A 22,618-nucleotide genomic window follows, 5' to 3' on the forward strand; every position below is an offset into this window, starting at 1 on the left:
GAAATTACATAGTAAGTTGTATGGAGAGAGAATTTAAAATCAGTCTCCAGAACCTATATTTTTCTAAGTATCATTTCATGATTTTAATTAACACTAGAATCATATAATGTTTTGTTTTAAAAATTCATTTCCTCTTACTGAATCTGAATTTCTCTAATTCTAAGAACCTGTATTTTGACATGTGTTTTCAAATATTACTTATATATACTTGAATGTGAGAGCTAATATACTATGTTTATGCTGCCTTCTTACAATAACTGTAGATAAGGTGGTAGTGTTGCTCTTTTACAGATAAATTGATTCAAGCTAGGTTTAGTATCTTTTTTTTTTTTTAAAGATTTTATTTATTTGACAGAGAGAAATCACAAGTAAGCATAGAGGCAGGCAGAGAGAGAGGAGGAAGCAGGCTCCCTGCTGAGCAGAAAGCCCTATGTGGGGCTCGAACCCAGGACCTGGGATCATGACCTAAGCCGAAGGCAGCGGCTCAACCCACTGAGCCACCCAGGCGCCCCGGTTTAGTATCTTTTTTAAAGTCTCCCAAATAGTAACACACCTGAGATTCATATTTGGACATTTTATTTCCAAAGCCCTTGTCAGTAACCATAATATGCTATGCCTTTAAGACATTTCTTTATAACATCCTTGCTGTTGATTATCGAGTAAAACTAAAACTGTACTTTTAGTGTGACCATACATTTATAATGAGGTAATGAATAATGTTAAAATTTTAAATGCCTAAGCTGCTTTCTTTCTGAAAGATGGGTTTAAACTAAGACCACATACAAATGTTTCTCATTATGAACTTAGGCATACTATTGATTACTTCAGCTAGTGTGAATTACACTATTCTTACCTCAAATCAGCTGTTAATGAACAAGCTATACACAGATGAAACAATTCTTTGATAAAACATTAAAAAGTCTTTTACTGAGAAAAGATAAAATATGAGCATAACAAAGCTGAAATTAATGTAAAATGAGCTTAATTAACTTATTATAGCTAAATGGTACAAATGAAAAGAGCAGATGTGATCTAAATATTAGACAAGACATTGTTCAGCTCCAAAGCATTACATAAGGCAGAGGAAACTATTATTAAAATGTGTAATTCACAAGGAAGAAAGAATAGTTATGGTTATCTATTCAACAAATAGCATAGTATCAACATTCATAAAGCATATGTTACAGAAGAGGAGGAAAAATAGAAATCCACTACTAGTTGAGACAGTAATTGACCTTTCAGTTCATGATCAGATAGACAACACAATAAGGAAGGATATAGTGTTTTTAAATGACAAAAAGGTAGATTTGATTAACTTACACAAAACTCTGCACCATAAAAACATAAAATACACCTACTTTTGAAGAACCTATAGAATATTGAATATAGAATATTGAAAAAAACGGATCCTATGTTAGGAGACAAAGAGAATCTCAAATTCTAAAAGTTAGAAGCAATGTGAGAACCCAGAGGTAGGTCCTCAACTCTATAGTCAGCCAGCTAATTTTCAACAAATCAGGAAAGAATATCCAAAGGGAAAAAAAAGACAATTTCCTCAACAAATGACTTTGGGAAAACTGAATAGAAACGTGCAGAAGAATGAAACTAGACCACTTTCTTAAAACCATACACAAAAATAAATTGAAAATAGATGAAAGCCTTAAATATGAGACAGGAATCCATTGAAATCCTAGAGGAGAACACAGACAGCAACCTCTTTGACCTCAGCCTCAGCAACTTTCTAATGACAGTCTCCATAGGCGAGGGAAACAAAAGTAAAAATGAACTATTGGGATTTCATCGAGATAAAAAGCTTCTGCACAGCAAAGGAAACAAACCTAAAAGGCAGCCTATGGAATGGGAGATGATATTTGCAAATGACATATCAGATCAAGGGCTAGTATCCAAAATCTATAAAGAACTCAACAAATTCAACATCCCAAAACCAAAAAATCCAGTCAAGAAATGAGCAGAAGACATTTACAGACATTTCTCCAAAGAAGACATACAAATGGCTAACAGACACATGAAAAAATGCTCAAGACCACTCATCATCAGGGAAATAGAAATCAAAACCACAATAAGATACCACCTCACACTGGTCATAATGGCTAAAATGAAAAACTCAGGCAACAGTGGATGTTGGTGAGGATATGGAGAAAGGGAAATCCTCTTACTCTGTTGGTAGGAATGCAAACTGGTGCAGTCACTGTGTAAAACAGTATGGAGATTCCTCAAAAAGTTAAAAAATAGAGCTACCCTATGACCCAGCATTGCACTACTACGTATTTATCCAAAGGACACAAAAATAGCGATTTAAAGGGGGCACATGCGCCCCAAAGTTATAGCAGCAATTTCCATGCTAGCCAAACTATGGAAAAAACCCAAATGTCTATCAGGAAATGAATGCATAAAGAAGATGTGAGAGTTATACATACACACACAGAAATATTACCTATCAAAAAGAATGAAATCATGCCATTTGCAATAATGTGGATGGAACTAGAGTGTATTATGCTAAGCAGAATTAGAGAAAGACAAATACCAATATGATTTCACTCATGTGGAATTTAAGAAACAGCAGCATAGAAAAAGAGAAGGAAAAATAAGATAAAAACAGGCAAACCACAAGAGACTCACAACTGTTGGAAACAAACTAAGGGTTGCTGGAGGGGAAGTGGGTAGGGAAATGGGGTAACTAGGTGATGTACATTAAGGTGGGCACTTGATGTAATGAGCACTGGATATCATAAACTGCTGATGAATCACCAAACTCTACCCTGAAACTAATAATACACTGTATGTTAACTAACTTGAATTTAAGTTAAAGTTAGAAGCAATGTAGATAGTATTTTCTGATTTTGATATAGTAAGTCTCCAAAGAAGAAAATCAGTATGCTAGGAATTTCTTTCATTGGGGATAAAAATCCTCTAACTTTTGGCTCTAAAGAGGAAATATAAAATGAAACTGGATATTTAGAAAGCAAGAATTTTGAAAGCATTACATGTCAGAACTTGTAAGATATATATAGCTAAAGCAAAGCTGAATGGAAAAGCCAGTTCTTCAGATGCTTAGATCAAGAGATAATAGAAATAAACTTAGGAGAATGTAGAAATCAGCAAAACTTGAAATACAATTTAAAGAGCTAAATAACAAAAAGTTAGATGTAATAAAAATCTGATTCTGTGGGAAAATGTCACTAGCTAATCTCATATTTAATAAATAATAAGGGCGTAATTAACAAATAGAAGATTAAGATAATCATAAAAGCTTATTTGCTCAACCATGTATTTTTAAAAACCTTGTGAAATACATATATTTCTAGGAAAAATTATTTCCATAATGGTACAAATGAGGGGGAAAACCTAAACAGATTATTTTCATAAGAAAGTTATCAAGAAGGCACTCTTAACTATTCTCTAACTATTCTCAAAGTACCATTCTGAGGAGGTTCAGAGGAATTTTTAAACTTTTAAATAGCAGAAATTTCCAGTGCTATCTAAGATGTAAAACATTAAAATCTTTTTATGGAGCAGGTATATCACTGCTACTTAAATCTGATAGAACATTGCTGCCTTTTCTCCACAAAAGTTCTACATGAAACTTTGTTTTATATCCAAGCAAAATATCTCAATAAAATATTAGGAAGCAGAATGTAGCAGTACATTAAAAAAATATATATTTATACAACAATACCAATTGATATTTTTTGTAAGAGTGAGGATAGTAACATAATAGAAATAATACCAGATTAGGAATTCTTATTAAAATTGTCTTATTAATTGATCTAGAGATACCACACATTCATGGCTCAAAATTCTAAGGAAGCATATAATATAGCACTTCAGCTAGTCTAAGTTAAAGATAATAAAAAGGAAATTGTTCAATACTTTTGTTAGGGATAAAAATGTGTGTTTACAAAACAAACTTAGGGTTGCCCCGGGGGAGGGGGGTAGGGAGAGGGTGGTGGGGTTATGGACATTGGGGAGGGTATGTGCTATGGTGAGTGCTGTGAAGTGTGTAAACCTGGCGATTCACAGACCTGTACCCCTGGGGCTAATAATACAAATAAAAAAATAAAAAAAATTTTTAAAAATGTGTGTTTATTTGTCAAAGGATCATCATGATTGATAACATCCAGAACAAGACACGATTGTTTACTATTGTTAATATTTTATTTAAAGCATTTGGATAAGAGAAAGAAATGAGAGATTATAAAATATTGGAAGGGAGGAGGTAAAATTACCATTCTTTGCATATGGTATCATATTGTACCTGAAAAGCCCAGGAGAACCGTTCGGAAAATGACAACAAAAGGTATCATGGTGAAAATATTAATGGAGAGATTAATATATTTTATACACAGGCTCATATGTTAACTATTTTTGTATATAAAACTACCTCAAAACTTAGTGACTTAAAATAACCATTTATGGGGTGCCTGGGTGGCTCAGTCAGTTAAGCGTTTGCCTTCAGATCTGGTCATGATCCCAGGGTTCTAGAATCAAGCCACACATCGGGCTCCCTGCTCTGTGGGAAGCCTGCTTCTCCATCTTCTACTCCCCCTGCTTGTGTTTTCTCTCTGTCTCTCTGTCAAATTAATAAAATCTTTTAAAAAATAACCATTTATTACTGATGACAAGTTTTTAGGTCAACTGAGTTGGATTTTATTGGGCTCCCTCATCCATCTGGGTTTAACTCTAGGTTAACTGAAATTCAACATGGCTGATCTTAGAAGTATGACAGGGCTGTGGTCCATGTGTTGTTCACCATTTTGTAGACTAGTCCCAGCTGGCTCATTTGGCATTCCCTAGAGAGAGTGCACACAAACCTATGAGGCCCAGGCTCAGAACTGACACATCCTCTATTCCATTTACCAAAATAAGTCACAAAGCTAGCCCAAATTCATGGGGAATGGAAATCAACCACAAGTTACTGAAAAGAGAATGTGAAAAGTCACATTATAAAGAGTGTGGAGTAATGTTGAGTTTGAGAAGTTCTTTGTAGATCTTGGATATCCAGCCCTTTGTGTCTAGTGTCATTTGAGAGTCTCTTCTCCCATTCCGTGGGTTACCCCTTTGTTTTGTTGACAGTTTCCTTTGCTGTGCAGAAGTGAGCAGACACTTCTCCAATGAAGACATAAAAGTGGCTAACAGACACATGAAAAAATGTTATCATTAGCCATCAGGGAAATTCAGATCAAAACCACATTGAATTATTACCTTACACCAGTTAGAATGTCAAAAATTAACAAGGCAAGAAGCAACAAATGTTGGAAAGGATGTGGAGAAAGGGGAATCCTCTTATACTGTTGGTGGGAATGCAAGTTTGTGCAGCCACTTTGAACAGTGTGGAGATTCCTCAAAAAATGAAAAATAGAGCTACCTTATGACTCTGCATTTGCACTGTTGGGTATTTACCCCGAAGATACAGATATAGTGAAAAGAGGGGCCATATGTACCCCAATTTTCACAGCAGCAATATCCACAATAGCCAAACTGTGGAAAGAACCAAGATGCCCTTCAACAGATAAATGGCTGAAGAAGATGTGGTCCATATATACATATCATGCAATATTACTCATCCATCAAAAAGGATGAATACCCAACTTTTGCATCAACATGGATGGGAGTGGGCGAGATTATGCTGAGTGAAATAAGTCAAGCAGAGAAAGTAAATTATCATATGGTTTTGCTTGTGGAACATAAGGAATAACATGGAGGACATTAGAGAAGGAAGGGCAAAGAGAAGGGAGGGGATATTGGAAGGGGGAGATGAACTATGAGAGACTGTGGACTCAAACTGAGGGTTTTGAGGGGTGGTGAGCCTCATGGTTGGTATTAAGGAGGGCACATACAGTATGGAGCACTGGGTGTTATACATAAACAATGAATCTTGGAACACTACATCAAAAACTGATGGTGTACTGTATGGTGACTAACATAACACAATAAAAAAGTATGGAGGTGAGTGAAGGATTTGGACAATTTTTGTGAATACAAGAACAACTAAGATATAATGAGAGTTATAGCAAAAAATTTCATGGTCTATGGATCCACTTTTATTAGAAACAAATATATCTTCATGCACATATGTATACATAGATGGAAGGAAGGTCATAAATATATAAAAATATATATATTTAGTTCAAATTTACATACAGTGAAATGTACTATATAGTTAATGACTTTTGATCTATGTATACACCTGTATAACCATCACCTCATTAAAATATAGGACATTTTCATCATTCCAGAAAATATTCCTGTGCCTTTTTCCAGTTAATTCTGCTACAACCACTCTCCTTATTTGAATCAACATAAATTAATTTTGCTTCAAACAATAAACTGTTCCAGTATCCACCATCTTTAAATTTTAATGCAACACTATAATAATTTAAGCTGTAAGTTAACAAAAGAAAGCAAATATTCAGAAGATTTTTGTGTAAGGATCATTATCTTCATTGTATATAGTTTAGAAAAGTATTTGTAGATTCTGTGTTGATTTTAATCTCTACAATTGTCAACATAAATTCTTGAATAATAGTTAGTGGATGTTTCATTCCTTTCTACTTTAGTTCCCCATTTAAAAGTGGTGTGTCAATGGCAAGTCGGCTTTGTAAAGCTGCAATGTTAAGTCGATTTAACCTCCTTGCCAAAGAAGCTAAAAAAGAAGATTTACTTGAAGCTAGTACATATCATGCAGCAAAGGTAAGTCCTTAAAGGAATGAAATTGATCATAGAAATAATATTTAAGATAACAAAAATGTAATTTTATGATAATGAGCTATAGGAGAAGTTGCTTGAAATAGTTAACTAAATATAAGATACTTCCATGTACTGGTAGAATTAATTTTTAAATGAATATGCCAGAAATTGAATATGTAAATGAATGTTGCCACCTACAGTAGCCACTTTAGTATGGTGTGTACTTATTTTGACAATATTTTATCAAAACCTGCTTTCATACCCAGAGAAACAAAATGATAAAATTTTTTCTGTATGTATTAACTTTCTAACTTTAGAAGTATTCTAAAATAATACAATAAGATTTCCATATAAATTAATTTTCCTATTTTAAAGATGTGAAACTGCTTTAAGTTCAGTGTATGACTTGGGCCTGATTAAGTAGGTGATGTATATAGCCTTTTTCTGTCTTTAAAAATATATTTTTTTTAGTATTACAAACATAATTCATATTTACAGAATTTGGCAATTTTTCTAAATACAGAGGAAAAATAGTACTTGTAATTCTTCCTACTATTCAAATTATGATACCCTTAATCCTGTAAGCATGTTATTTTAGTTTCTTGTGTTTTGCATATATATATATGTTTATGTATGCATATATTTTAGAATATTATACTGGATGTGTTTTTTAATCTGCTTTTTTTGTTTGGTATAGTCTGAGATGAACCATGTTATAATATGCCATACGCAAGACATCAAGTTATTCAATACAAATTGTTTCTGATAACCTAAATTTAGTTTCAGTCAGTAATCTGGTATTGTATGAAAGTCTCTTAATTTCAACAATATCTTAATGCTCAGACTGTATATTCCCAACCTGTGAAACAATTTACTACAGATTTGTGGGTATGTACATACATTTTTTTTTTTTTGTACATACATTTTTAGGTATAAAAGCTTATCTAGGCAATTTCTTTCTTTGGTGCCATGAAGTCACAGATCCTATTTAGAAAATCAAGTATAAAAACTGGACAAAATTGTCAAAAAACCACCTTTCACAACTCTGGAAATTGAAGACAGAGTGTGTATTATTGAAAAACAGCTCGGGCTTTGGATAAGAACAACTAGAGTTTGTGGTACCTTCATCCAAGGGCTGTTCCTGTTCTTTCTCCCTCTTCTCTCCTTGTTTAAATGGCAAGAACTATAGTTTTTACTAGAGTGAGTATGTAGTAGTTTTGCTGCTTGAGGGTAGACTTGATTTGGGGCAGAGGGTAAAAATTGGAAGCTTTGTCAGCTAAAAGTGCCAAACCTAGTAGCAAACAAATGGGGAAAATCAATAATTTTGCTGCCCCAAGGTTGCAGTCCTTGTTGGGGCAACTGATGAACCAATTAGTAACTTACTTAGGTAGATTTTAAAAATGAAAGAGCCATGGAAGGGCTGAGATAAATTCTCCATATATCCTTGGCTGAATGAGAACCTACACTTGTTCAGGGAAGACCCTAGAGAACCCAGTAACGAGTGAAACTGTAAAAGAGAAACTGGCTGCAACATTAAATCCAATAGTCCCTCCTTATCCTTGGGGGATACTACCAAGAACCCCAGCGGCTGCCTGAAACTACAGGTAATACTGAATCCTCTATATACTGTTGTTACTTATATATACATATCTGTGATAAAGTTTGATTTATAAATTAGGCACAAGAGATTAACAACAATGATTTAAATAGAACAATTTCAACAGTGTATTGTAATAAAAGATATATGATCTCTTTCTCAAAAAGTCTTGTCATACTATACTCAACTTTTTCTTGTGATGAAATGATAAAATGCTTATTTGATGAGATGAAGTGAAGTGAGTGATGTGGGCATTGTGACATAGCGTGAGGCTACTATTGACCTCCTGATACATCATAAGGGGGATCCAGACTGTGGTTGACTATGGTGACTGAAACCAGGGAAAGCAAAGTCATGGGTAGGGTGGAGGGACTATGTACACAACCTCCCCCACCAATACACACACAAATTGATGAGAAGGTAGATGCCTTATAAGTTTAAGGTGTTTGAGCAGTGTCTGCTGAAATCATATATCATTAAGCTGTGCAGGTATAGCATAACTATTAGTAAACCAGGCTAAAATATAAAAATAAGTAATAAAAAAACTGGGAAGGGACAACAGCAGCTGCACACCATGGAGAAAACAGATCTCACAATTTAAGCAAGCTAATTTAAAAATAAAAACTTCAGAAAAAAATAAAACCACATCCAGAGTTTCTACAATATGTTGTCTAGAAAGTTTAAGTTTTAACCAAAAAATACGGGTTATGTAAAAAACAGGAGGGTGAAATCTACTCTCAGGAAAAAATAATAGTCAATAGAACCAGTTGGTTCTAAGTGGGTCCAAATGTTAAATATAGCTAAGACTTCAAAGCAGCTATTATAAATATGTTCAGAGAATTAAAAGAGAATATAACAGTGTATCAAAAAATAGGCAATCTCTTTTTTTTAAAAGGATTTTATTGATTTTTTTTTTTTTTTTTTTTGACAGAGCGAACGTGCGCACAAGCAGGGAGAGCTTCAGGCAGGTAGAGGGCGGGGGAGAAGGCAGGCTCCTGGCCAAGCAAGGAGCCAGATGTGGGGATCCATCCCAGCCAGGACCCTGGGATCATGACCTGAGCCTAAGGCAGGGGGCCTTCCAGGGGCCCCAACAAATTGGCAATCTCAGTAGAGAAACAAACTACAAAAAAGAAAACCAAATGAAAATTTTAGAATCGAAACAATATTTAATAAGTGAAACATTCTTTAGATGGGCTCAACAGCACATTTGAGATGGCAGATAAAAATCAGTGAACTTTGAAGATAAATCAATAGTTATTTTTTAAAGACAGAATGAAAACAGATTGAAGAAAAATAAGCAGAGCCTCAAAGATTTGTGGAACAATATTAAGCACACCAACACATGTGTATTAGGAATCTCAGATGGAAAGGAGGGAGACAAACAGGAAAAAAAAGAAACAATGACTGAAAAAAATCAGTCATCCAACTGGATGAAAAACATTAACAGATTCAAGAAACTCAGCAAATCCCCAAGAAAAGAAAAAAATTTGAAAAGATCCATACCTGTTAGATCCATCCGTTAAAGAAAGATAAATACCTTATGATTTCATTCATATGTGAAATTTAAGAAACCAATGAAGATAAAAAACTTTTAAGTATAGAGTACAAACTGGTGGTTGCCAGAGGAGACGTGGCTGAGGGGTGGGTAAAATAGATGAATAGCATTAAGAATACATTTACTGTGATGAGCACTGAGTAATATATTGAATCATATTGCATACCTGAAAGTAATATAACACTGTATATTAATCATAATGGAATTTTAGAACATACTATTTAAAAAGATCCATACCTAGATATGTCCTATTCAAACTGCTTGAGACCAAAACAAAGATTAATCCCATCATTAATCATTAGGGAATACAAATAAAAACCACAATGATTTACTACTATTTATGGTTATTAACAATAGGGCAGTACATCTAAAGGTTGATTTCAGCAACAAGGGAGGCCACCCTAAAAAGCCAGAACAGTCTTGAATAAGAAGAATATAATTGGATTATTCACACTTCTGATTTCAAATCTTACCATAGAGCCACAGTAATCCTAGACACTGTAATACTGGCATAAGGATAAACATATAGCTCAATAAGATATAATTGCTAGTTAAGAAATAAACCTTAATGGGGCACCTGGGTGCCTCAGTGGGTTAAGCCTCTGCCTTCGGCTCAGGTCATGATCTCAGGGTCCTGGGATCGAGCCCCACATCAGGATCTCTGCTTAGCAGGGAGCCTGCTTCCCCCTCTTTCTGCCTACCTGTGATCTCTCTCTCTCTCTGTCACATAAATAAATAAAATATTTAAAAAAAAGAAATAAACCCTAACATTTATGGACAGTTGATTTTTAAGAAGAATACCAGGATAATTCAGTGGCAAGAAATAGTTTTTTCAACAAATAGTCTTAGGACAACTTTCCACAGGGAAAAGAATAAACTTAGACCTCTACCTCATACCATGTACAAAAATTAACTCAAAATGGATGATAGAGCTATATAAGAGTTAAAACTGTAAAACTCTTAGGTGAAAACATAGAAGAAAATGTGTGTATTCTTAGAGAAAGGTTTCTTAGATCTGATACCAAAAATACAATCCAAAAGAGAAAAAAAAAAGGTATTTTAGACTTTATTACAGTAACAACTTTTACATTTCAAAAATTAAGAAAATGAAAAGGCAAGCTACATACTATGAAAAAATATTTGCAAATTACATATCTGTTAAGGGACTTGTATCCAGAATAAATAAAAACTCTTGCAACTCAATAATAGATACATGACCTAGTTTTTAAAATGACCAATGAATTTGAATAGACATTTCTATAAGTAAAATAAATGACCAATAAGAATATGAAAAGATGTTCAACATCATTAATCATTAGGGAAATACAAATAAAAACAACAGTGATTTGCTACTTTACACATACTAGGATACATAAAGATATTAAATGTTGGCAAGGATGTAAGGAAATCAAAACCATCACCATTGCTGGTAGGAATGTAAAATGATGCAGCCTCTTTGGGAAACAATTCAACAGTTCCTCAAAAGTTAAATATTGAGAGGTGTCTGGCTGGCTCAGTTGGACGAGCATGTGACTCTTCATCTTGAGGTTGTGAGTTCGAGCCCCACATTGGATGTAGAGATTACTAAAAATAAACTTTAAAAAAATTAAATATAGAGTTATCATGTAACCCAGGAATTCCCCTCCTAGGTATATTATTAAGAAAATTGGAAACACATATTCACACCAAAATTGTAAACGGATGTTCGTAGCAGCTGTATTCATATTCACCAAATGTTCATCAAGTGATGAATTGATAAACAAAATGTGGCATATATCTTTAATCATCCATAAAAGAGAAAATGAAGTATTGATACATTCTACATGGGTCAACCTTGAAAATGTTAAGTGAAAGAAGCCAGACAAAAGGCCACAGATAATATGATTTCATTTATATGAAGTGTCCAGAATAGGCAAATTCATAAGGATATAAAATAGATTAGTGGTTTCCAGGAACTGGGGGGAGGAGAAAATGAAGATTGACTGCTAATGGGCATAGGATTCGGTTTTGGAGTGATGAAAAATTCTGGAATTACTGGTAGTGGTTATACAACTCTGTGAATATACTAGAAACCATTTATTTATTGTATACTTTAAGAGGATGAATTTTATGATATATGAATTATATCTTAACAAATCTGTTACAAAAGAATGCAGTGAATTGATTTGCTTATGGATTGGAGGGAAAAAATATTGTTAAAATGTCTATATTACCCAAAGCAATCTACACATTTAGTGCAATCTCTATCAAAATACCACCAGTTCACAGAATTGGAACGAACAACCCTAAGGTTTGTATGGAACCACAAAAGACCCCAAATAGTCAAAGCAGTCTTGAAAACGAAGCAGCTGGAGGCATCAGAATTTCAGACTTCAAGCTATATTACAAAGCTGTAGTCATCAAGACAGATAGATAGATAGATCAAAAACAGATAGATAGATCAGTGGAACAGAATAGAAAACCCAGAAATGGTCAACTAATCTTTGACAAAGCAAGAAACAGTATCCAAAGGAAAGAAGTCTCTTGAACAAATGGTGTTGGCAATATTGGAGCACTTTTTAAACCATACACAAAAATAAATTCAAAATGGATAAAAGACCTAAAAGTGAGACAGGAAACCATCAAAATCCTAGAGGAGAACACAGGCAGCAACCTCTTTGACATTGGCCATAGCAACTTCCTACTATACCTTTGTCAAGAGGCAAGGGAAACAAAAGCAAAAGTGAACTATTGAGACTTCATCAAGATTAAAAACTGCACAGTGAAGGAAACAATCAATGAAAAAGCAGTTTACAGAATGGGAGAAGATATTTGCAAATGACATACCAGATGTTAACATCCAAAATCTATAAAGAACTTATCAAACTCAGCAATCCCCCAAAACCCAAAAAAATCCAGTCAAGAAATGGGACAGAAGACAGCAATAGACACTTTTCCAAAGAAGACATCCAGATGGCCAATGGATACATGAAAAGATGTTCAGCATTACTCATTATTAGGGCAATCACAGCCACAATGAGATAGCACCCCAGCCCTGTCAGAATGGCCAAAATAACAATATAGGAAACAAGAGACATTGGTGTGGAGAAAGGCGAGCCCTCTTCCACTGATGGAAATGCAAACTGGTGCAGCCACTTTGAAAAACAGTATAGAGGTTCCTCAGAAAGTTAAAAATAGAACTACCCTATGATCCAACAATTACCCTAGTAGTGCAATTGTTGGATCATAAGGATCAAAAATACTGGTTCAGGGGGCACATATACCCTGATATTTACAGCAGCATTATCAACAATAGTCAAATTATGGGAAAAGCCCAAATGCCCATTGACTGATGTATGTGATGGTATGTTTGTGTGTGTGTGTATATATATATATGATACATATATAATGGAATATTATTCAGCCATCAAAAAGAATGAAATCCTGTCATCAATGTGGATGGAGCTAGATTGTATTATGCTAAGCAAAATAAGAAAGAAATATCATATGATTTCACTTATATGTGGAATTTAAGAAACAAGGGGAAGGGGAAGGGGAAGAAAAGGGAAGCAAACCATAAAAGATTCTTAACTACAGAGAACAAACTGAGGATTGCTGGATGAGAGGTCAGCACAGGGATGGGCTAAATGGGTGGTGGGTATGAAGGAGGGCACTTGTGTTGACCACTGGATGTTATACATAAATGATGGATCACTAAATTCTACTCCTGAAACCAATATTACATGATATGTTAACTGAAATATAATTTTGAGAAAAGAAAGAAAAGAAAAATATGTTTAAAGTGCTGAAAGAAAAACCTGATAACCAGGAATTGTATAGCAAGATAATTCTTAAAAGCAAAATAAAAAAATCCCCAGGCAGACAAAAATAAAGAAAATTTGTTGTTCGTATAACTTCCTTAAGAGGAATTCCAAAGGAAGTCCTTGAACCTTGGAAGAAATAACAGGAGCTGACATATAAATCTACAGAAAGGGACAAAGAATACTGAAAATGGTAATCATGGGATAAATATAAAAGGGTGTGTGTGTGTGTTTCCTCTTATTTTCTTTAGAAAGTGGAAATTCTTTAAGACAATATTAATAGTGTATTAATTTGTAACAAAGGTAGATGCAATATAGACAGTGATAGTATAACAAAGGACAGAGAAAGAAATCAGTCAGTATTGGAACAAAGATACTGTATTTTACCAAATTAAGTCAGTATGAATATGAAGTAGAATACAGTAAGACACAGAAGCATAGGGTGGCTGGGTGGCTCAGTGGGTTAAGCCTCTGCCTTCAGCTCAGGTCATGGTGCCAGTGTCCTAGGATCCAGGCCCACATTGGGCTCTCTGCTCAGCAGGGAGCCTGCTTCCCATCTTTCTTTGCCTGCCTCTCTCCCTACTTGTGATATCTCTCTCTCTCTCTCTCTCTCTCAAATAAATAAATAAATAAATAAATCTTTAAAAAGAAAAAGATACAGAAGCATATTGTAATTCCTAAAGTAACCATGAAGAAAATAACTGAAAACTACATGCAAAACATCAACACATGAATTAAAATTGTATATTAAAATTCATTTTTGAGAAAACTAGAAGGCGATAAAGAGGAAGCAGAGAAATAAAAGACATGGGACTTGGAAAAGAGTGAAATGGCAGACATGAACCCACTTTATCAATAATCACATTAGGTTCTATTAGACTAAATGCTCCAGAGAAAAGGCAGAGGTCATCAGAGTGGGTTAAAAAAAAAAAAAAAGGGCAAGATTTAACTCTATGCTGTCTGCAGGAAACACATGAAATTCAAAAACACAAGTTGAAACTAAAAAGATGAAAAAACATATGTAAACTGTAGCAATAAAGAGAGCTGAAGTGTTTATATTAACATCAAATATATGTTGAGAAATATAAGACAATGATGTTTTATAGTAGTAAAAAGGCTAATGCATTGAAACATATAACAAATAGTTATGTAATAATTGCATGTGTTAGTAACAACAGAACCCAAAAATACATAAGCCAAAACTGACAGAATTGAAAGGTGAAATAGATAATTCTGCAATTACAGTAGGAGGTTTTTTCCCAGAAAAATGTACTTTTTAATTTTTTATTGTATTATGTTAGTTACCATACAGTATCTCATTAGTTTTTGATGTAGTGTTCCATGATTCATTGCTTATATATAATACCAGTGCTCTATGCAATCAATGCTCTCCTTAATACTCATCACCAGGTTCACCCATCCCGCATACTCCCCTTCTAAAACCCAGAGTTTGTTTCTTGGAGTCCACAGTGTCTCATGGTTCTTTTCCCCCTTTGATTTCCACCTTCCCTTCATTTTTCCCTTCTCCTAATGCCCTCCAATTATGTAGGAGGTTTTAATAGTCTTATTTCAGCAGTTGATAAGACAACTAGACAGAAAATAAGAACATAAAAGGCTTAAATATCAGTGCCTGTACTGGCCTGTATTAAACACTACATAACCGAATATACATTATTTTCAAGTACACTTGGAACATTCTCCAGTATTGGCAATAAAGCAAGTCTCAGTAGAAATCAGCAGTGGAATGAAATCTGGGAAGTTAACCATTTAAGAATTAAGCAGCTTAACTTCTGAATAACCTGTGAGTCAAAGAAGAAATTATAAGCGAATTAAAAAAAAATCTTCTGAATCAATCAAAAATCGACTGAATGAAAATACAACATATTAAAATTTGTGGAATATAACTGAAGGAGTGGTTAGAAATTTATAACTTTACTTATATTAGGAAAGAAGGGAATTGTAAAATCAGTTATTTGAGCTTCCACCATGAGATGTTAGAAGAAGAGCAAATTAAAAGTAGAGAGGGAATAATATAAAATGGCATAGAAAATTCTAGAAAACAAAAAATAAAAATGGAAAATAGAAAAAAATCAATGAAATCAAAAGTTGGTTCATTGAAAAAAAATCAACATTGATAATCCTTTAGATTATCCTTTGGATTAACTGATAAAATAGTAAGAGATAATACAAGCAATCAAAATTTGGAATGAAAGATGAGTCATTACTACAGACCCCAAAGAGCTAAAATAATTATAAGAGAATATTATGAACTTTTTTTAAAGATTTTATTTATTTGTCAGAGAGAAGAGAGCATAAGCAGGGGAAGTGGCAGGCAGAGGGAGAGAAGCAGGTATCCTGCTGAGCCAGGAGTGAGATGCAGGACTTGATCCTAGGACCCTGGGATCATGTCCTGAGCCGAAGGTGGACACTTAACTCACTGAGCCACCCAAGCATCCAGTATAAACGTTTTTTCAAAAAAATTATACAAGTTAGATGAACACATTCCTAGAGAGATACAAATTATAAAATGTGACTAAAGAGAATATCCAGATTGAAATAAAGTAGTTGAATTATTAATTAAAATTCTTTTCCTGAAAAGACAAACCAAGAAACAGACTCAGTTATGAATGACAAACTGATGGTTACCAGAGGGTGTAGAGGGTGTGGGTTAATAGATGATGAAGATTAAGGAGTGCCCTTGTCTTGAGCACCAAGTAATATATGGAATTGTTGAATTGCTATATTGTGTACTTGAAACTAATAAAACACTGTAATGTTAACTGGAATTAAAAACAAAATTCTTTTCCTAAAGAAAAGCAGAGTGCAGATACAGCTTTACTGGTGAATTCTATCAAACTATATGCAAAAAAAGCACAAATCCTACAAAAAACTAATAAATAGAAGAGAGAACAGTTGCCAACTTTTATGAGGTCACTATAACCCTGATTCCAAAACAGGATTAAAACATCACAAAAAATGAAGACTACAAACTTTATCTCTCCAGAACATAAATGCAAAATTTTTAAGATATTGGCAGAGTAAATCCAGCAGCCCAGAGAAAGGATTATACACCATGACAAAGGAGGTTTGTTCCAAGAATACAAGGTTGATTAAATATCAGAAAATTATTGGATGTACTACCATTATATGAATAGACTCAAGTTCAAAACCCACATAATTACCTCAAAAGATGTCCAAAATGTATTTCACAAAATCCAACAGCTATTCATGGTAAAAATACTGAATAAGAAATAGAAGTAAATTTCCTCCAATGAAAAACCTACAATTGACATCATGCTTAATGGTGAAAGAATACTCTTCCCCTTGCCCCCCACAAGATTAGGGAAGAAAACAAGAATGTCTGTTCTCATCTCAATTCTATTCAACAATACTCTGTATGTCCTAGCAAGTTTAGCAAGTTAAGAAAAAGAAAAGGCATTGAGACTGGAAAGAAACAGAAAAACTCATTTTATTTCTAAATAATGTAATCTTGTATGCAAAATATCCCATCGAATCTATTAAAAACAACTATATCATATGTGAGTTTAGTACACATTATAAGGACAATATAGAAAAACAAATTGTGTATATATAAGATACTAGGAATGAACACTTCTTTTTTTTTTTTTTTAATTGGGAAAACTGTTTTCTCCAGAATAGCATAAAAAATGCTTAGAGGTGATTTTCACTAAGTATAAGATCTATACACTGAAAATGATGAAAGTTGCTGAGAATAATTGAAGACCTAAATAAATGGAGAAATGTACCATGTAATGGGTTGGAAATAAAACATTTTAGGATGTCACTTCTTGCCAAACTAATCTATGGATTCAAGGCAAACTCTTATTAGAATCCCAGCAAGCTTTTGTGTAGGAATTGATGAGCTGTTCTGATCAAAATTGAAATGTAAATTTAAAGGACATAGAAGAACCAAAACATTTTTAAGATTTTATTTATTTATTTGACAGCGAGAGACCCAGCGAGAGGGGGAACACAAGCAGGGGGAGTGGGAGAGGAAGAAGCAGGTTTCCCACTGAGCAGGGAACCTGATGTGGGGCTCGATGCCAGGACCTGGGATCATGACCTGAGTTGAAGGCAAACGCTTAATGACTGAGCCACCCAGGCACCCCCCAAATCAATTTTTTAAAAGCAGATTTACCCTACCTAGTTTCAAAATTCATCATAAAGCCACAGTAGTCAAGACAATGTATTGACGTAATGATAGACATATAGATCAATGGAACAGAATAAGAGGTAGAAATAAATCCACACACTTATGGTCAATTAATTTTATATAAAGGTGCCAAGGTAACTTAATGGGAGAAAGAATAGTCTTTTTATTTTTAATAAATGGTGCTGGAACTGTTGGATATTTGTGGACCAAAAAAAAAATTAACTTAAACTCTATGAGTCATACAAAAAAATAAAAATAGATCATATTTCTGAGAGAGCTAAAACTTAAAACTTCCAAAAAAAATATCAAAATATTTGTATTCTTAGGTTAGGAAACAGTTTCTTAGATGTGATATCAAAAGCACAATCTATAAAAGAAAAAATTGATCATTTGGACTCCAGAATGTAAAACTTGCTTTTCAAAAGTCATCATTAATGAAAATGCAAGCCATAGACTGGAGGAAAAAATGGGCTAATCATACATTTGATAAAGATCTTGTATCTATAATAATACATAATGAACTCTTAAAAATCAATATTGAGAGGGCAAACAACCCAGTTTTTAAAAGTAGCAAAGAATATATACAAATGGCTAATACACATATAAAAGATGCTCATCCTCATTGGTCAGTAGGTGTTGACCATACTATACATCCACTAAACTCCAAAACACTATATACTAGGTATTGTTGCAGAGAAACTGGAGAACTCTTGCACTGCCAATGAAAATGTAAAATAGTATGGTCTCCTTGGAAAATAATTTGGCTGTCTTGCAAAGATAATCGTATAGTTACCATGTGATCCAGCATTTTCACTGGTGTCTGTCTAGGAGGAACAGAAACTTATATCCACAGAGGACTTGTACATAAATGTTTACAGCAGCATTATTCATAATAGTGCAGAACTGGAAACATTCAGTTGTCCATCAGTTGGTGAATCTATAAGCAATATGATAAATCCATATGATGGAGTACTAATCGGCAATGAAATAGATCCAACTACAAATACATGAAACAATATGAATGAATCTGAAAGCATTATGCTAATCAAAAGAAGCCTGACACAAAAGAGTTTGTGTTCCATCAGTTTTTATCAAATCTCTAGAAAAAGGAAAACTCTAAAGACAGATAAATTCATGGCTGGCTGGATCTGGGAATACAGATTGGACTGCAGATGGGCACAGTGGAACTTTTTTGCAGGTGATAGAATTGTTTTACAACTTGACTGTGGGATGGTTGCATACCTTTATAAGTTTACTAGAAATCATCAAACTGTATACTTGTGAGTGCATTTATGGCATGTAATTATACTTCAGTAAAGCTTTTTTTTTAAAGTTCATCTATACGTTGATTTATAGAAAATGAAAAGAACCAAAATGATGGTGATTATTATTTGTGCCTTACACACAGATTTTATTTTCTTCTTTATATTTTCTCTACTTTTCAAGTTTTCTGTGATAAGTGTGATTATTTTAATAAAAAATGTTCAAAAAGTTGTCTTTAAGGAGTGTTGGAAAGGAAAATGTTTAGTTTCAAAAACAATGAGAAAAATAGGAATTCAAAAATATTTTAATTTTTAAAATGTCAAACTTAAGAAGCAAGATTAGGGTTACTTAACTTTTCATAAGCCAAATTCTGCCTATATTCTATAATTCAATTTTTTTTCTTTCTATAGAGTATGTCTGGATCCTATCAAGAAGCTAAAACTTTGCTGAAATCGTACTTGCAGCAGCATGGCTATGGCTCCTGGATTGTGAAATCTCCCTGTATAGAGCAATTTAGTATGTGATTTAGGCAATACATTGTCATATTAAAAATCTTTTGTTTTTTGGTGTCTTTGACTAGTAAATATATTTTAAAATTTTTGGTGGTTTTCAGCTTTCAAAACCAGTCTTGCAACAGCAGTTTCCAGAGATTGCTGAAAATAATAATTTATATTAAAATATTGAGTTTTTTCTGTTTTTTTTTTTGAAAAATTATTACCTGAGTCATTATGCAGCTCTTTTGCATTTGTTTTTACAGGCATTATAAAGCCCTTTTTATAGTTTAAAAGAAAATTTCTTTTAAGTTTTTGCTTTTAAGCTGTTTAGCAAATATATTCAACATTGTTTCTGGGTATCTCACTCAGGTTGTTTCTTTTTAAATTAAGAATTAGAATCCAGGAATACAAATAATAATTTTTGCTCATGTGTTGATTAATTCAATGAACATATGAGTGCCTAATAATTGCCAATCACCATGCTTGTGTGATAGTGAAAAACAGCAACTAGAACACCATTTCTCATGTCCAAGAAGTTTATGAATGCAAACTGCACATATATGCAGAAAAATGTTAACACGTTAGAGAATAATTTCATAAATTAGTTATTCTGATTAAAAGTCATCGTAAATGCTTTAAATAAGATTGACCATTTTCAAGTGTTGTGTAAGATCCATCTAAATGTGATTTAGTATTTATAATTTAGATAAGTAGGGATTTCTGATCATCAACAAAATATTATTTAGCTTTACATTTATATTTGTTTATACAGTGATTAGATCAAAAGACAAAGTTTGGTTATACTTGAGTTAGGCTAATGTATCGTCAGTGAAATTGTGAGTTTGTTCCATACTTCAGCCTCTTAAACCTATTCCTTAGTTTCATTCGCAGATGACTTAAGCATTATTGGTCTCAGACTTTATTCCTCTTGAGTCTTTATAATCTCTAATAAAGTCTGTGTAGTTTTTTTTGTTTTGTTTTGCCTATTCTAAAAATATCTTTGCAAGACAAATTGATACTAGTTGTTGGCATTCTTTGTTCAGAGATATAAGCTTGATAGAAAGGACTCTCGACTGCCTTACATGAAAATCAGCAATGCTTATTGCCTCTTTTATGTATTATGGTCATATAAGATCTTTGCTTGAAGAAAAGCAAACTTCTAAATTCAGGCTTCTAAACTTTAACTTTTAAAATTGTTTAAAAGCCACTAAACTAGTTACATCTAAATTTAAGTCCTCTTTTAGCTCTCAGGTTCTGTTATCTGAGATAAACATTAAAGGATAGATAAAAATTGAGAAAGTTGAAATGGGAGAGAGGATATATAACAGTTGGAAATAATAATCCAAAGATTAGATGGGAAGTGTCACAGTGTTTGAGGCTAGAGTATAGAACACTGGATGGGAAAGTTGAGGGTTGAGTCTAGTAGATGTTCTCATTTGGGTAGTCAGATGGGAAACCGTGAAGGATATTATGTAGGAAAGTGACATACATTAAGGCACGATTCCACAACATTTTTTTTGTTTACTTATTCTGGAAATTTCCAAACATACAAAAATAGAATAGTAGAAGAATCCCTATGTACCCATCACCCAGCTTCAGTAATTATTAAAACATAGCAGTCTTATTTTGTATATGTTGGATTATGTTAGAAAAAAATGCCAGACAAGTTATTTTTTTTTAGTTTTATTTTTTAAGTTTTTATTTAAATTCCAGTTAACATACAGTGTAATGTTAGTTTCAGGTGTACAATATAGTGATTTAATACTTTTGTGTGTCACTTGGTGCTCATCACAAGTGCACTCCTTAATCCCCCTCTCCTATTTCACCCATTACCCCACCCACTTCCCTCTAGTAACCATCAGTTTGTTCTCTATAGTTGAGTCTGTTTCTTGGTTTCTCTCTCATCTGAAAATGCTTTGATACACATCTGTGAGACATGAGAACTCTTTAATACCCACATACACACCTTTATAGCCACAATCCAGTTAGCACACCTTAAAAGTTAATAATAATTCTCCCAATATCTCTTAAGGGTTGTATAGATTGTTGGAATCAAGATGAAAACCAATATCCATATGTTGGATGGAATTTGTATGTTAAATGTCTGTTAATCTACAGATTTCTTCTCACTTCTTTTCTTTTAATTAGTTCCTGGAAAACAAACTACGTTCTAAGTAGAGTCTTAACATGATCTCATTTTTGCTGCTTACATTTCCATGATGTCATTTACTGTGTTTCTCTGTGATCTGTATTTCCAAAAATAAGTAGTTAAATCTAGATGCTTTCAAATAGAGGTTCAATTTTTTTTTTGCAAAAATATGGGTAGTATTGTATACATTCATCACAAGACACAATGTGCGGGTTTTCTCTTTTTGTAATATTAGCAGTCGTTGATCATTGCCCAGTTCCATTATTTCACTGGAGATTGCAGCTGATAAGTTCTCTCATTGGATGGAATGCTTCTGTTAAAAGAAATGTTTGCTTATAGATGATTTGATGACCTGAGGTGTAGTTAGCACATAAAGGCTAGATTGGCTCTCTGTCTTTATGTTTTTGAAATAGTTGGTTCCCTATCATTTTTTAAAGTTCACAGTGAGAATTTTTTCAGTATCATTATGAATTTAAACATATTTGTGTTTCACTCATTACAATTCATATTCATATTGTTCTCTTGTGTCAGTTGGAACCTAATATCATTTTGTATCTCAAGCGGAGATACTCAGCAATTGGAAATAGAGGTATAGAGACCTTTGAGAAAATTTTAGAGTAAGGATAAAAAATTAGGAATCACTTGCAAAGAGGCAGTTCTCAAATTGGGAGAAAAGATTTTTGCTTTTTCTTGAGCATGAAAAAAATATTAGGGCTAGATCCCCAAGAAAGTCTTATATTTTGCATTTGGAAAAATAAGAGGAAGCAACAGATGGGTGAAGAGTGAGGTTGGCAGAAAGAGAAATTTCAAAGAATAGGGTAGGCATTCTCAGGTGCTCTATGGGTCAAGGAGAATGAGAACTACAAAAATATCACTGG

The 22,618-nt window shown here is 33.5% G+C and overlaps 1 protein-coding gene across 4 annotated transcripts in view; it reads left to right on the top strand.

Annotated features, from left to right (window-relative positions):
* Nucleotides 1-22,618, top strand: part of ADAD1 (adenosine deaminase domain containing 1) — a 114,688-nt gene that overhangs the window by 38,285 nt on the left and 53,785 nt on the right. For 3 of the 4 annotated variants that reach the window (XM_047718366.1, XM_047718364.1, XM_047718363.1), the window contains exons 11-12: nucleotides 6,579-6,711; nucleotides 19,508-19,613. In XM_047718366.1, coding sequence (XP_047574322.1) covers nucleotides 6,579-6,711; nucleotides 19,508-19,613 — 239 coding nt within the window. Of the gene's footprint in view, nucleotides 1-6,578; nucleotides 6,712-19,507; nucleotides 19,669-22,618 lie in introns of those variants that run through there. The other variant, XM_047718367.1, reaches the window with a different exon arrangement.

Source organism: Lutra lutra, chromosome 2 (genome assembly GCF_902655055.1).
Source record: "Lutra lutra chromosome 2, mLutLut1.2, whole genome shotgun sequence".
Lineage (NCBI taxonomy): Eukaryota > Metazoa > Chordata > Mammalia > Carnivora > Mustelidae > Lutra > Lutra lutra.